At 42.7% G+C, this 16,704-nt stretch overlaps 1 protein-coding gene across 1 annotated transcript in view; it reads left to right on the plus strand.

Moving 5' to 3' along the window:
- The first annotated feature begins 827 nt into the window (after positions 1-827).
- ESR2 (estrogen receptor 2) overlaps positions 828-16,704 on the plus strand; it is a 71,245-nt gene continuing 55,368 nt past the window's right edge. Inside the window, exons 1-2 of the mRNA XM_082734166.1 lie at positions 828-1,195; positions 15,072-15,527. Of these exons, the coding sequence (XP_082590292.1) occupies positions 15,109-15,527 (419 nt within the window). The 5' untranslated portion in view covers positions 828-1,195; positions 15,072-15,108. The remainder of the gene's footprint in view (positions 1,196-15,071; positions 15,528-16,704) is intronic.

A 16,704-nucleotide genomic window follows, 5' to 3' on the forward strand; every position in this document is an offset into this window, starting at 1 on the left:
GGACCCAGAATGGCCTATGGGACATCTGCAACTTGCCTTTGGATTTTTGCCACCAGTGGCTGCCCTCAAGCCGGGTGCTTCAGTAATGACTATGAGGTCGGTACTCCTCACTGTGGGCGCTGCAGGGTGGGTGAGGAGAACTTGGGGACCCCGCAGACTGGGGAACTGAAGCTGCCACCAGGGGACGCTCGCGTGCAGAGAGCTCGACGGAGGCGCTGCGGAGGGAAGAGGGGCGCAGCCGCCACGGAGGCAGATCCCCGCCCCCCCCCCCCAGGTGTTGCTTTGCAGTAGGTGAGTTTGAGGAGGTTCCTGGGATCTTTGCCCTCACGAGAAAGGCCTTCTCAGCCAGCCGCGGAAAGCCCGCAGCCACCACCTCCCGCCTCGGCCGCGTCACGAACCTGCGCTTGCAACCCGGGACTGGGAAAACCCAAAACCTCTCTAGTTGCATCACTGGAGTCTTAGATTTCTGTACTTCAGTGACACCGAAGCATCCAGCCCCTGTCAGATCCACGTGGGTCAGCGTCCAGGGAGGTGATGCCCCCAGTATGGCCCCCAGTCGGGCAGCATCAATTTCAGCTTCACCTCGACCCTGGTTTGAAATGCACATTCTCAGGCCCCGCCCCACACTTCCTACCTTGCGGACGGCGGGAGGGGCTCCCCCTGAGGGCGCCTGCGGAGCGCCTCTTCCCGGGGGGGGGGGCCCTTCCCCCTTCGCGCAGGTGAGCGTGGCTGGCAAGGCAGGGGAGTGCGCGTCCTCCCGAGATTTCCGCGCAGCGGGCTTGGTGGTCACGTGGGCCCTGGGACGCCTGCCCTCCTCCCCCCGCCAGCCAGCCCCGGGTCTTTAAAAGGAACGGGAGGCTCCTCGTTAAGTCGTCTGTGATCTTCGCAGCGTCTCTGCCTCCCAGACCTGTTGAATCCCAGTTCGCGCCCCTGCGGCTCGGTAGCCGGCAGCGCCGAAGCTGCGAGAAGCGCCCGTGGAAACTTGCAGCGGGTGGAGAGGAGGCGGCGGGAGAGCCGGGCCGGGGAGGGACCACCCGGGCTTCCAGTGCTGCGGTGTAGGCTGGCCTTCGGGGGCTGCGCGAGGTGCGCTCGCTCTCCGCGCCGGGTGGCCGCCAGCCCGTGGCCGGGACCTACCCCTCCGGGAGGAGCACGGGTCGGCGTTTGAGAGACCGCCGGGCCGGTGTTCACCTGCTAGGTGAGTGCCCCTCGGCCCCAGATGGGGTTTGTCTGCTTTTCTGTGTGAAATCCTGGGGTGGGAAACCAGTCATATTGAGAACAATAAAAGATCCCTGCCCCCCCCCCCCCCAAACCACTTTTCTTGAAAACGACAGGAAACAGAAATGTCATGCTCTAAGTATTTTCATTTCAGACGCTGGCAGGTTAATTTAGTCAGTCAGTTTGTGCCTGTACGCTCCGGATTGATGTGTGTCCTTTTGAAAGAAAGAAAAAAAAAAAAAACAAAAAACTACAACTGGATGTTTTTCAGTGGATTTCCCGACAGAGGATGAGATGGTGACAGTGGGAAAGTTGAGCAAGGACTTCATGCTTGAGTTGTGCGGGGCTGGGAAGGTGTGCGTGGGTCAAGCAGGTGACCAGTGTTTTGAATGCACTAACTGGCATTCCTCAGTGATAACAAAAACAGTTGTCTCTGTCCTGGGCAAACGGAGCTAGATTAAGATCTAGTCGTTTTATTTGCTGATGAGGAACCTAGCTGCTGCTTTCCTACCCCTTTACGTTGCCATTCGTGCCTAATTCAAATTGGAAGCATAAACTTAAGGGAATATTATTTTTGGAAAAAATAAAACTTGGGTTCGAGTGTTTTTTTTTTTTTTTTTTTAAGTTTAGGAAAACCGGATTGACTGAATTTTACTGGTTTATGAAACAACGTTGTGCTTTGGTGTGGCATGCAACACTTTGGAGAAAAGATTTTGTCTTATTTTGTTAGATTTTCAGTGTTTACATGGGCATTCCATTGGGATTTTTACTTTTAAGTTTCTGAACGCACAGTGGATATTGTCCTTTGTGGGGAAAGATGTTTGTTACTTAAGTGAACATGTGAAAAGAAAGGTTTGTGCTGTGAGTATTGTAAATAGAAATGTGCTGTGACTATAACACTTCGACTTCTTTTTTTCTGCAGAGAAATCTATATTTCTGCATATATCCAGGAAGAGGGAATATGTAAGGGTCTGTTCATCGATAGGTGTTAAACCATAATCTTAGGATCCATTTTACATTCAATCTTTTTTTTTCCCCAGCTGTATTACTGAAACATTCTTATGTTTTCAAAAGCAGCCAAGTCTCCTGTAACATTTGAGACTTGAAAGTCTCTGAAGTCAATTTTTAAAAAAGATTTTATTTATTTGAGAGAGAGAATGTGAGAGAGGGAACACAAGCAGGGGGAGTGGGAGAGGGAGAAGCAGGCTTCCTCCTGAGCGTGGGCTCGATCCCAGGACCCTGGGACCATGACCTGAGCCAAAGGCAGACGCTTAATGACTGAGCCACCCTGGAGCCCCAGAAATCAATTAGAAACACATTTGGAATCCATTTTGTAGTGGTTCTGAGGTACTCAAATTAATCTAATGGCCTTTTATATTCCTCAATTTATTAATAATCTGAAAGAGGTAAAGTTTAGTAGTAAATTAACCCTTAAAATATAATTAACATTTAGTAGATATTAATATGTAAGAGGTAAACACTGCAGTTTTCTATAAATACATATTCAGGTAATCATGCAAACTACATCTTGTGATAATTTTAGTTCATGTTTTGAGGCATTTTATATAATACTTACAAATATGTAATAATTATATAAAATACTGAAGGCTGAGCTTGACTTGTTTGCTGGTAACTTTCTTAATAATTACATATAGAACACTTGAGAACTGTATACTTGAGTATAATCTCAATTCAGTGCTGAGCACATGGATTTAGACATAATAACCTTTTTAAAAAGGTAGGCTCCTGGCAGTATAATTTACATACAGTAAAACCTAGGCTCTTTAGAAGTACCCTTGATGAATTCTGACAGTCGCAACATTTATATAATCACTTATGCACTCAAGACCTAGAACTGTGCCCTCAGTCCCCAAAGTTCTCTTTGTGCTTTTGTAGTCAACCCTCTCCACCCATCCCAACCCCTGGAAATCATTGATCTGTTTGCTGATTTTACCATTCTACTCTTCAGTGTGTTTTTACCTAGAAATAATTATCTTCCTTTGCTTTTCACAAGAGTATCTCTGTCCTCTGGTATTTTAGTTTTAATCCTATATGCTTTGGAATAAATTGAGGCAAAGAGAAGCTATTTTGCAAATGGGACTAAGTGTTAAATTCCCAGTGTGCTAATAGATTTCACTCTTAGCACATTCAGACTCCACTGTGGGATAAGCCTTTGGTTATGGTCTGTAATGTTAATTATCCCAAACGGAACAGAGGGTTATTTAAAAAAAAACATTGGTTGGGATGCCTGTGTGGCTCAGTGGGTTATGCCTCTGTCTTGGCTCAGGTCATGATCTCAGGGTCCTGGGATCCAGCCACATCAGGCTCTCTGCTCAGCAGGGAGCCTGCTTCCTGCCCTCCTCTGCCTGCCTCTCTGCCAACTTGTGATCTCTGTCTATCAAATACATAAATAAAATCTTAAAAATAAATAAAAAACATTGGTTACTTATGTAACATTAATAGAATGTATTGCATTTTTAAATACTCTGGGCATTTACAAAATACCTTGATTATACTAGAGATTAAGAAAGTTACCTGAAATTACATATCATTGAATAATGAGGAGCAGAAGAGTGATTGAAAATGGCAATCTGGAGACGTTGAAAATCCAATATAGAGTGATGGTGACTTAAGTTAAAATACTCAGAGTTGAGGTCTGTGTGCGATTATCTATTGACATCAAGTTTTTTCATTTCTGTGCTCATGCTTTGAAATCTAGATTGTCTTGCAGGACATAGATGCAAAATCTTTTGCAAACTAATATTTTTTACTGCTTAATACATTATTCAATTCAGTTGGCAGTTGGGAGCCTCTTCCTGCTAAGCACTCCTACTGAATGTCCGTCAGATGATGTCCTTTTCCTTTCTCCTTTGTGCTATGAAAACGAGGGCCTGTATTTGATAAACGCAGCTTACTTACGAGTGGCAGGCAGGCGCTAGGAGAGGCAGAGTGAGGTGCTGAGGAAGTTCCGGCAAACTGGGGGGTCGGCGTTCCTAGCTGGAGCCTTTACAGCTCTTTATCATTAAGGGTTTTTAGTGGGGAATCTGTACAGGTGTTCTTGACCGGGCAGGAGAGTGAGGGGCCATGGAAAGACAAATTACTGGATTTGTAGATATTTCCTCACAGCAATATTTTCGTGGTAAGTGTTCATGTTCACCTGTCAAACCTGGGACCGGAAGAGAAGAGGAGTGCATTCAGCTTAACTAACGCCTTAGTCCAGTTTTTCTGAACCTCTTCATGCACAACCCTCCCCACCCTGGCCCAAATGGATATGTGAAAATGGTTCCATTTCCTAAGAGCGGTCCGAATTGGGAAGGGATGGAGACTTGCTAAAGAGAGCAGACTGGTGGGCTCTCTCTCCAGCACTGCCTTAGTGTGTGTGTTGGTTCTGTGGCTGAGGCTCTGGCCTCTTTCCCGTCCAGCTGCAAAGTTCTATTTCCTGTCCTGCTTGATAAGGTCCAGTGGGCTTCAAGGGAAATTAGGTTTTTCTCACGTTGGAAGATACTTGTCCATGTGAGTCACTTATTAATGATCGGTTCTGTGGTGATTTTTGGAGCATTTTTTTTCTTTCTAATGAAAAGTTGATCAAGAGCTGTGTTTGGCTGTAGAAAATTTAAGGTCGGCGATTGGTAGACTGCCATTGACACACATCAAGGATGTTTGAAACTTAAAGATTTTTTTTTCTTTTCTATGAAATTCCTTGTGTTCTGCATGGCAAGTGTGCGTTTATGACTTCTGTGGGAGCACACAAATGGGGATGTTTGAATGCTTGGGGAGGTGTGATGGACATACTCGAGGGCGCAGCACAAGGAGAATGGGGCATTCTGGGCTCCATAAGGTTCAGATAGGCTCCCGGCGCCCAGCTGTTCGGACCAGCATCATGAATTGTCAAACAGAAGTACAGTGAGGAGGCAATAATCTTCAGGGTGGTCATGAGGGCATTTTAACTCTTCTAGAAGTTCTGCCCAACACTGCAGGTGTATCCAGTGACCTGCTAATGGACGGACTTCATCTTTCTGGATGAGTATTAATACCTCACAGATGCTTTCACATACATCATTTCACTTTATCCTCCGAATACTGGGAGAACATGCAGCCCATATTAGGTCTCCATTTCTACTGAAGAAGCCGTGGAACCTCAGGGAGTTGACGTGATTTGTGTGAGACCTCCTGGCTTTCAGGCAGAGTGGGAACTAGAACCTTGTGTGCTGCTCTGTCCACTGGACAGAGAATATATGTAATAGCAGGCCTGGTGGTGACTGTCTTCGTCTTGTTCATCCAGATTTGACTGGTACTTTGATAAAATCTTCTACTCTTCCTGAGTGTTTTTCTAGCATTTCTAGGGCCTGCCTTTTTCTTCTCCCAAAGAACTGCTGTTCATATTTGGGATTTTAAGAACTTTTTTTCTGTTTAAATTCCAGAATGTGTTACCAGTATGATAGAACATGATGTATAATCCCATGTGTACAGAGAGCTTTCCTGCTGAACACCGACATGACCCGCAAGGGCTCACCACCAGCATATGTGTGTCTGTATGTGTATGTGCGTGTGCTCATGCTGGAGGAGTGGGCCAGAGAAGTCTCTGGACAGAGGACAACGGCTGTTCATCATGAAAGATATGGGCCAACTATCTTAGGCTATGAAGACTAGTTAAGGAAAATTGACATGCAAAGAAGTGTTTAATTCTTAGAATCAGGATGTCTGGGTACGTGTTCTTTTGTTGACCAGGTGAAGTTCCATGCCTGCCAGGCCCAATAATTAATCTGGTTAGAGACTATTTTTCCCTCTGACTCTAGATATTGTGCTCACCGAATCAGGGCTTGTTCAAAGGACTGTGTTGGGAAAATCTTGTCCTGCAGTGTTGAAGAAATATCTCCCTGGTTTAGATCGGACTACTCACATAACCAGCCCAGGTTGCTTAGTCACTTTCTTAGACCCCCCCGGGTGAAGACTTTTGCTACTTGCTTGTCTACAGGGTCTCCTGCCATGATTTAAGTTCCTCACCCCTTTTGTATCTTTGCTTCAAAAGAAAAAACCCTTTGCATTGGCTAGCAAGTTACTAATGATCCAGTGTTCCACTGACAAATTGTTGCCACCTGAATCTGGATACATCTGAAAGATCCTCAACCAAAAGGTAACACAGGCTTTTAATTAACTATCCAGCCACCAATTCTCGATCCTGAATTATTATTGTGCTAGGGCTGTGTGGAAATTCTAGAGAAATTGATTGGCGTATGTATGTGAAATTGATTTTTCTAAGTGAAGTCACCGTGGCACCTGATTGATTGCCTGGACGAATCCTGGATTTGCCATTCAGTGGTGTGTGTTGGACAGGTCATTTCAGCATTTCTGAGCTGAGAATGCACATTTCAGTTACAGGTGAAAATGAGTAATAGGATTGATTCTCTGCTCCTGAGAGAGATGTCATCTTCATTTTAAATTGTGTGTTCACTTTCTACCTGGATAATAGGATGTGTTATTTCAAGTTCATGAATTTCCGTGCTGCTATTCGTCGCTTTGTATCAAGAAACTTTCTGTTTTTAAGAGGCCTACTGAAAGTAAAAGATAGCAGTGGCTTTCTGATAGATTGGTGTGCCGTTTTGCTGAATTACTTATATAAAAATGCTACTTATGTTTCTCTGGGGCGATGTAAAGTTGAGATAATATGAACTTGAGTAAAAACTTGACAGACCAAAATGTTCAGAGAATTTTTTTGTTTAAATCCTTCAACCGTTTTTATTATTGAATATTAACCTGAAGTCTTGTTCAAATGGTTACTCTTCAGTTCACTGTTTTCCTGCTTTGTAATTTCCTGAATGTAATGTGTATACTCCTCACAGTGACCATACTTCTGGATATACTTCTATTTATTAAACTGGGTAGGCCATCTTGTCTTCTTGTACTTTTTGTATTTCTTGAACTTAAAAAAAAAAAAAAATGTATTACCTCCAGGTTACATTTTGCTATACATAGATACAATCCATTAAGCATGTTACCTTGAGTATCTTCCTCTGAATTGTTACACTGTGTACTGTTTCAGTTGTGTTGTTAACCTACTTGAAATGTCTTTTGATTAAATATCTGGCCACACAAGATCTGCTCAGATTGTATAGCAAAAACAATGCACTAAAATGCAGTCCCCAAAGTACAATATCAAAAACCCAAGCGCAGCAAACAAGCCTATGTGGAGGCGGAGTGAAACAGGAGAAGTGTTTTCAGGTCCGATGGAAGGATGGATGCTCCCTCACAATGCTGACCAGCCCAAAGGTGCCGTCTCAAGATCACCAGTGACCTAATTACCAACAACTGTGTTTCTTCTATAGTCAACCACTTGCTCCAACCCAGGTCATATCATGAATCTGTAAATGTTTTCAGGCATTTCTGTTTAAAACCCTTTCTTGATTAACAAAATGTGATGCATAAACACAATGAAATATCATGCAGCCTTAAAAAGGAAGGAAATTCTGACACATGAGACAATATGGATGAACCTTGAGGAAATTGTGGTAAGTGAAATAAGACAAACACAGAAGGACAGACGCATGATTCCACTTCTCTGCAGTGCTGAATGGTCCGCGCCATGAGAGACAAAGTAGAAGGGTGGTTGCCAAGGGCTGGAGGAGGGTAGTTTGGGGAGCTGTTGTTTAACAGGCAGGGAATCTTAGCTTTGCAAGATGGAAAGAGTGCTGGAGATGAGCTACACAATGGCATGAGTGTATGTAACACTACTGAATCATCCATTTAGAAATGGTTAACATTGTAAGTTTGATGTGTAATTTACCACGACTTAAAAAAAAAATTGGACATGGCTAGTTTTGATAATAGTTAACATTATATCCTTTATCCTGCATATTTTCTGTTAGGAATTGGGGATTGTATCTGTTGATTGGAAAGCTGAGTAATGGAAATATGAAATTCTGTTATGATTAATAAATTTATATTGACATATGAAATGTATATAAGATATATACATATATGTTATACATGCATTATATATAGTACATATATAATGCATCTATATATATATTTTTTAAAGGTTTATTTATTTATTTGACAGACAGAGATCACAAGAAGGCAGAGAGAGAGAGAGAGAGAGAGAGAGAGAAAGCAGGCTCCCAGCTCAGTAGAAAGCCCGATGCGGGGCTCGATCCCGGGACCCCGAGATCATGACCTGAGCCAAAGACAGAGGCTTAACCCACTGAGCCACCCAGGCGCCCCATGCATCTATATATTATACATGTCTTATGTGCATACATGTATTATGTCTATAATGCATATCATATATTCTGTATATATGATATGTATGATATCTATCTATACACACACACACACACACACACACACACACACACACACACTTTTTAAGTTCTGTATTCTTTTCCAGCTACTGTTTCCTTTCCTGTCCTTCATGGTCAATCAGTGCTGATTATAGGTGGTAGGATGTCTGTTTTAGTTTTTTAGCGTTTTACCTGGTGCATCTTGCCTCCTTTACCTGGCTCAGTAGCTCTCTGAATGCAGACTGCATGTCTTGGGACTCCTTTAGATCTCCTTTCTCTACATGGTACCATACCTACTGAAGGTGCTTCCACCCCTCCTCCTTTTTAAAATGAACATACAGTGTATTATTTCCTTCAAGGTTACAGGTCTGTGAATAATCAGTCTTGCACACTTCATAGCCCTCTCCATAGCACGTACCCTCCCCAGTGTCCATAAGCCAGCCACCCTATTCCGACCCCCCAGCCCCCCAGCAACCCTCAGTTTGTTTCCTGAGATTAAGTGTCTCGTGGTTTGTTTCTCTCCCCATCCCATCTTGTTTTCATTTTTTCCCTCCCTACCCACCATGGCCCCCTGCCCTGCCTCTCAAATTCCTCATATCAGAGAGATCATATGATAATTGTCTTTCTGATTGACTTACTTCGTTCAGCATAATACCCTTTAGTTCTATCCACATCATTGCAAATGGCAAGGTTTCTTTTCTTTTGAGGGCTGCATAGTATTCCATTGTGTGTGTGTGTGTGTGTGTGTATGTGTGTGTGTGTATCACATCTTCTTGATCCATTCATCTGTTGATGGACATCTAGGTTCTTTCCATAGTTTGGCTATTGTGGACATTGCTGCTATAAACACTGGGGCACACATGTCCCTTCGGATCACTACATTTGTATCTTTGGAGTAAATACCCAATAGTGTGATTGCTGGGTCATAGGGTAGCTCTATTTTCAACTTTTTTTTTTTAATATTTTTTATTTATTTGTCAGAGAGAGAGAGAGAGGGAGAGAGAGCGAACATAGGCAGAGGCAGAGGGAGAAGCAGGTTCCCTGCCAAGCAAGGAGCCCGATGTGGGACTCGATCCCAGGACGCTGGGATCATGACCTGAGCTGAAGGCAGCTGCTTAACCAACTGAGCCACCCAGGCGTCCCTATTTTCAACTTTTTGAGGAACCTCCATGCTGTTTTCCAGAGTGGCTTCACCAGCTTGCATTCCCACCAACGGTGTAGGAGGGTTCCCCTTTCTCCACATCTTTGCTAACACCTGTCATTTCCTGACTTGTTAATTTTAGCCATTCTGACTGGTGTGAGGTGACATCTCATTGTGGTTTTGATTTGTATTTCTTGGATGCTGAGTGATGTTGGTGCTCCTATTTTTGACTAACACCCTTGACTGGGTGAAATCTTATAAACACATTCCCTCATACTCTTTCATTATAGCAAATAATTACTGAGGGGTAGTAGAAGGTGAATAAAAATAGTGTGTGCCTTCAAGGAGCTTAAGATCTAGTTCTACCTCTACCATGTACAAGAATGATTCGATGGAGTTCTATTCTAATAAGGAGGATGAAGTTTGTAAATAATTATAGGGGTGCTAAGAGTAAGAAGGGTGCTAAGGCATAGAACACCAACCACTTTACAATGCACTTTGCATCTTCCTTATAGGCATGACCAGTCTTCTGTAGGAAAATAGCCAATTAGAGTGGGATGATGGGTTGGGGCAGTAGAGTGCAATGCGTTGGATGTTAGAAGGGTGTGACTTATTTCACAGGCTGGGGGGACAGAGGGGTGATCAGAGCTGGTTTTCAGAATGTTAGTCTGGGGGCACCTGGATGGTGCAGATATTTAAGCTTCTGTCTCTTGGTTTCAGTTCAGGTCATGATCTCGGGGTCATGGGATCAAGCCCTCTGTTGGGCTCTGCCTCTGACTCCATGCTCAGTGTAGGTCTGCTTGGGCTTCTCTCTCCCTCTGCACCCCCCACCCCCCCACTCCCCAAGTGTGCCACACACATGCTCTCTCTCTCTCAGATGAGTAAATCTTAAAAAATAAAAAAAGAAGAATGTTATTCTGGTAGCTCTGAGGACCTGGAAAAGGAGCTCACGAGAGACCAGGCAGGCATGGTGAGGGTCTATTACAGATGCACAGACAAGAAGTAATGAGAGCTTGCTTAGATGATGGCAAAAGACAGTCCATGAGGAAAATGCACTGTGGAGAAAAATAAAGTGTGCCCTAGTGATTAAAGGTAATTGGATGCAGTGGAGAAGTCAAAGTGAAGTGTGTTGCGCTTTGTCATTAACAAATAGGAAATTAGGATTGGTTTGGGGGAGGAAAATGATTGATTTTTACCTTGGATTTGTATTATCTACTGCTGTGTAGAAAATCATCATAGAATTGAGTAGCTTAAATAACAAACATAATATCTCATGCACATTTTTTGAGGGTCAGGAATCCAGGATTAGCTTAGCCAGAAGGTTCTGGCTTTGCTCCTCTCATGAGGTTGCAGTCATCTGAAGGCTTGACTGGGACTGGAAGATCTGTTTCCAAAATACCTCACTCTTAGAGCTGTTGGCTGGAGTTCCTTGCTGGCTATTGGCAAGAGGCCTCCATAAGGCTGCATGTGTCCTCACAGTACAGCAGCTAATTTCCTCTGGAGTGAGTGACCCAACGGAGCAAGCCAGGAAAGGCCTGCAGTGCCTTCTATGACCTTGTCATGGAAGCCACATACCCTAATTTATTCATTCAAAATGAATCCTAAATTTAGCGCACACTCAAGGGGAGATCAGACTCCCTTTTGAAGGGAAGAATGTTGAAGAATTTGTGGACATAGTTCAAAATCACCATAGGTATACTGTTTGGAGGACAAATTAAAATGAGCGTTCAAATGAAAATGTCAGGAGAAAGTTATCAGGATTAGAGAGCCCAGTTGCCGACATGTGGAAGTAGCTGGCAGCCGGAGCTAAAAATGTCAAACATGGAGAACTTCTCAAGACAAGCTTCTTTACTTAAGGAACTTTCTCAACCAGTCTAGTTATTAATGGTCATTCTTCCTTTTTCCAGATTATATTATATTTTCTAGATAATATTATTCTAACTTTTTTTAAAGGTTTCTGTTTACAATTTCTTGTGTTATTTTGTGTCTTTCCTCCAAAGGTTCTTACAAAAAAATTTTAAACTTACAGAAGAGTTGAAAGACTGGTATAATGAATGTCCATATGCCCACCATCTAGATTCAGTCATTGTTAACATTTTTACTTGCTGTAACTATCCAGTTTATCCATCCAAGTATTTTTTGTCTGAACTACTTATTGGGTGGCATACTTTGTAAAGACGAGCTTGCCCTCAACCATGGCATAAACTATAGAACCTCTCAAAAACGCAGGATACAGACTTAATTCTTTTCCCTTAATTGCTAATTCTGAGTGAGAAACTGATGTATCATTTGCAATGGGAGCCAATGGTTTGTTTTCTTTTTTTCTCTCTCCTTTTCTTTTTTTAAATATCACTATGGACTCCGTCCAAAGGTAACACCTGTAAAATCTGTATATAATGCCAGACATCCGTGGAGGCTGTGCCATTTTGCACTCCTACCAACAGTTTCAGAGAGAGTCTGTTTTTCCACAGCCTCGCCTGGAAAGTCTCTCTCTCTCTCTCTCTCTTTTTTTTTTTTTTTTTTTAAGATTTTATTTGTTTATTTGACAGATCACAAGTAGACAGAGAGGCAGGCAGAGAGAGAGGAGGAAGCAGGCTCCCAGGACCCTGGGATCATGACCTGAGCCGAAGGCAGAGGCTTTAACCCACTGAGCCACCCAGGCGCCCCAGGAAAGTTTCTTGTTAAACATTTAAATTTTTGCCAAACACAAGAAAATGGTATTTTGGTATAGTTTTAAATTTTGTGAGTGAGGTTAATCATCTTTGTGTTTTAAGAGTTGTTTTCTTTTTCTGTGTTCTATGTCTTTTCCCTATTTAAAGAATTAATGTCCACAAGAGCCAAACTATGGAAAGAGCCTAGATGTCCATCAACAGATGAATGGATAAAGAAGATGTGGTGTGTGTATACACACGCACGATGGAATATTATGCAGCCATCAAAACCCCATGAAATCTTGCCATTTACAATGACATGGATGGAACCTAGAGGGTATTAGGCTAAGTGGAATAAGTCAATCAGAGAAAGACAATTATCATATGATCTCACTGATATGAAGAATTTGAGAAACAAAACAGAGGATCATTGGGGAAGAGGGGAGGGAATGAAACAAGATGAAACCAGAGAGGGAGACAAACCATAAGAGACTCTTAATTTCAGGAAACAAACTGAAGTTGCTGGAGGGGACAGGGGTGGGAAGGGTGGCTTGGCTGGGTTATGGACATTGGGGAGGATATGTGCTATGGTGAGTGCTGTGAATTGTGTAAGATTGATGAATCACAGACCTGTTACCCTGAAGCAATACATTGTATGTTAATAAAAAAAAGTCAATGTCATGAAAAATTAAAAAAAATTATTTTTTAAAATTCATTTGTCAGAGAGAACATATCAGCTGGGGGAGCAGCAGAGAGAGGGAGAAGCAGACTGCCCACTGAGCAAGGAGCCTGATGCGGGACTTGATCCCAGGACCCTAGGATCATGACCTGAGCCAAAGGCAGACACCTAACCGACTGAGTCACCCAGGTGTCCCTATCTAAAGAATTTGTTAAAAATCTTTTTTTCACTTTAAGAGTTCTAAATACTAGGACAATTAGCTCCTTGTTTCTCCTAGAAATTGAGAGTATTTTCCCCGCAATTTGTCATTTGTCTTTTTTTGACTTTGCTTATGGTGTTTTAATGATGTGCAAAGATTTCCTTTTCTGTTCTGAATTTATTGGTCATCTATTAATTGGATAGATGGGGATTTTAAGCATTAGTCAGGCTTTTCTCCCACCCACAAGATATAAAGTGTATCTGTGCTTGCTTCTAGGACTTGTGCAGCCCCTCTCTCTCCCTCACACGCCCCCTCCCCTCCCACTCCTTCCTCCTTCCATTTTTCTCTTAACATTTGGATCTCTGAACCCTTTGGAGTTTATTATCCCAGTGGCTGTTCTACTGTCCAATGTTTTCTCCATGATTTGAGATGTCACCTTTATCCTATGCCAAATTTTCAAAAACTTTTGAGTTCTTGAATTTTCTGTTTTGGATTTTCTATTCTGTTAGGTATCTGTCTGGTCCAATCAGGAGATAGAAACTGCAGTCGGTTCAACGAGGGAGTTTTAATGTCAAGAATAACTATGAGGCGCCTGGGTGGCTCAGTCATTTAAGACTGATCCCAGGGTTCTGGGATCAAGTCCCACGTAGGGCTCCCTGCTCAGTGGGGAGCCTGCTTCTCTCCCTCCCTCTGTTCATGCTTTCTCCCCCTCCCACCCTGCCAAAGAAATATAAAAATCTTAAAAAATATATATAAGAAATTAAGTATAATATATAAGTAAACTATAAATGGCACCCTAGGGCTGAGGGAGAGCACCCAAGGAAGGACAAACTTGGACAGGGTTCAGACCTCTTTGGGAAAGGTGGATGGGCCACTAACTAGCAGAGATTTTGCTAGTTTAGCCAGGCCAGAGCTGGTCCAGGGTTGTTGGACAGGCAACAGGACAGCCTCCAGGGTACAAGAGAGACCAGGCAATCAGCAACTGGCAGCGTGGTTGTGCCCTGGGAGTCCAGGTGCCTGCAGGAGGGGGAGGCAGGGGACGGAAGGCCTTCACAGTGTGCAGGTAGCAGGAGGTGAAGAGATTTGTACAAGGAACAACTTCTTTGTGACTCTTGGGGTCACAGTCCTGGCAGGTGGCTATGTAATGTTATCCCCACATGGACGCTGCAAGGTTGCAGAAAGACCTTGTTTTGGACCGGTGGTGGGGGCCAGACTCCACCCATTTTTCTCAGCCCCCGCACTGGGGACCTCTGCGGGCTCCTGAAATTACAGCTGTCTTTTCCTCCTTTTGGTGTCCCTGCAGCGCCCTCTACTGAGAATGCTTAGTATTGCGCTCACTTTAACCAGGTAAAGCAATTTCTGCGCTTAATAAAGGTTTCATATTAAAGGGTGCATTGAAGGCTGAGAAGCAATAAATAGATAAAGGACATGGGAACGTTGACCTGTCTGTTCCTTGTGTTTTATTACTGGTGACTCGTCATGTATTTGTATATCTGTTAATGCTGTCTCTGCTCACCGACCTGCTCTTTCAATGTTTTCTTGGTTATTCTTGTTTATTTTTCCGTAAGAACTTTAAAATAAACTTCTCTAGTTCCAGAAAGGGGGGGGGACTCCCTTGGCATTTTAATATCATCCTGAATTTTTTAATTTTTAAAAGTATAATAAATTCTTGTGGTTAAAAAAATTCTTGTAGCTAACAACAACAAAAGCAATAAAGAAGTGAATAAAGTAGCAGATGAGAGTTTCATGCCTCCCATTCACAATCCCTGAGGTTAATGCTTTTGAGTCTGTCTTTTCAGGATGTGTTTCTAAGCTCTGTGTGTGTGTGTAAATAATAAATATGTTTGGACCTTTTGAATAGTTAGGCCTGTAGCTGTAACTTAGAAATGTCTTTTGTTTTTCTCTACAGCCAGCATACCTGCCCATGAGTCTTTGAGAACAGTACAATGTCCCTTTGTGCCTCTCCTCACAAAGAATTTCCTCAGCTGTTACCTATTCAAGACATGGATATAAAAAACTCACCATCTAGCCTTAACTCTCCAGCTTCCTACAATTGCAGTCAATCTGTCCTACCCCTGGAGCACGGCCCCATATATATACCTTCCTCCTATGTTGAGAGCCGCCATGAATATTCCACCATGACGTTCTACAGCCCTGCTGTGATGAATTACAGCCTTCCCAGCAGTGCCAGTAACTCAGAAGGTGGACCCGGTCGACAGACCACAAGCCCGAATGTGCTGTGGCCAACTCCTGGACACCTCTCTCCCTTAGCGATCCATTGCCAGTCATCACTTCTGTATGCAGAACCTCAAAAGAGTCCTTGGTGTGAAGCAAGATCACTAGAACCCACCTTACCTATAAACAGGTAAATTCAGTCTTCATTCTGAATTGTACGTCAGGGGCATTATTCAAATCCCTTTATGAGTTGGAAGAAAGCTATGCATTATTCAAAGTCTTTATTCATCACATAGATTACTTAGAGCACCCAACACATAGGATATTCCAAATTCTAGAATATCTATTCTGATATTCTATTCCTCGTTAAAAAGTAAGCTTGTAGATCTGGGTTGTAGGGAGAATTCACTCTCATGACTAGACATTAAAGACTGAACTTAAATCCCTTTTCTCTTGATAAAGTGATGTGGGTTTGAAAAAGAAATGTTTACTTTCAAGTTAGGTCCTTTTTGTGGTGAAATCACAATTTAGCATTCATGGCACATTGTGTCCAGGATAAAAGCAATGGTGGTAGTTGGTAGTGGTGGTTACTTAAATGAAATATACTGGACACATGAAGCTTGGAAAGACAGACAGTAATTGGCATAAGCTTTTTAGCAGTGAACTAAAATAATGTTTGCTAAAGATTGATGGGAAACTAATTGCAGACTTTAGTTGAAATTTCGTTAAGTTCAAAACGGTATTTGTACCTTTAAAAGCAAGGGAACATGATGGTTATTTCCATTCAATTTATAATGTATTTAATGAAAATTACAGCTATGGTGGGAAGAGTTTGGGTAGAGAGAAAGAGGAGAAGTAGATAAATTTCTAAAACGACCGAAATATTAAGTCCATGCATATTGGATATTGAAATTTGTTACTTTCAAATGCTGTTGTAATACTTTGAGAAAGCCATATTACACAGTAATTTTTTTCTTTTAAAAACTTTATTGGTAAAAGAGAATATAAACTTTGTATATACCTTTTTAAAATTACTGTTTTTCACCCAGCCTAAAAGGGAAGATCATTTGTTTCTGGGCGTGAACTCTAATCAGAGTTCTGCTAATACTAGGATAAATTAACCCATGGTATAATTATGTTCATTTACAAATCAATCATACCTCTAACATTTCCTTTCCCAAAGAAGCATGGTCTGGCAAAATTAGGAACTGACCGTGTGGACTTTGGGTGTCTGCCAGTGCTGCCTTGATGGGTTCTCCTTGCCTCTATGGGAGCCATTGCCCTCTCCCCAGGACTGAGCACCTGCTTCCATTAAAACCTTCTAAAGACAGGCATGTGTCCACTTTTATCCTCTCTCTTCTCCTTTC

The sequence above is a fragment of the Mustela nivalis genome (assembly GCF_964662115.1).
Source record: "Mustela nivalis genome assembly, chromosome: 6".
Lineage (NCBI taxonomy): Eukaryota > Metazoa > Chordata > Mammalia > Carnivora > Mustelidae > Mustela > Mustela nivalis.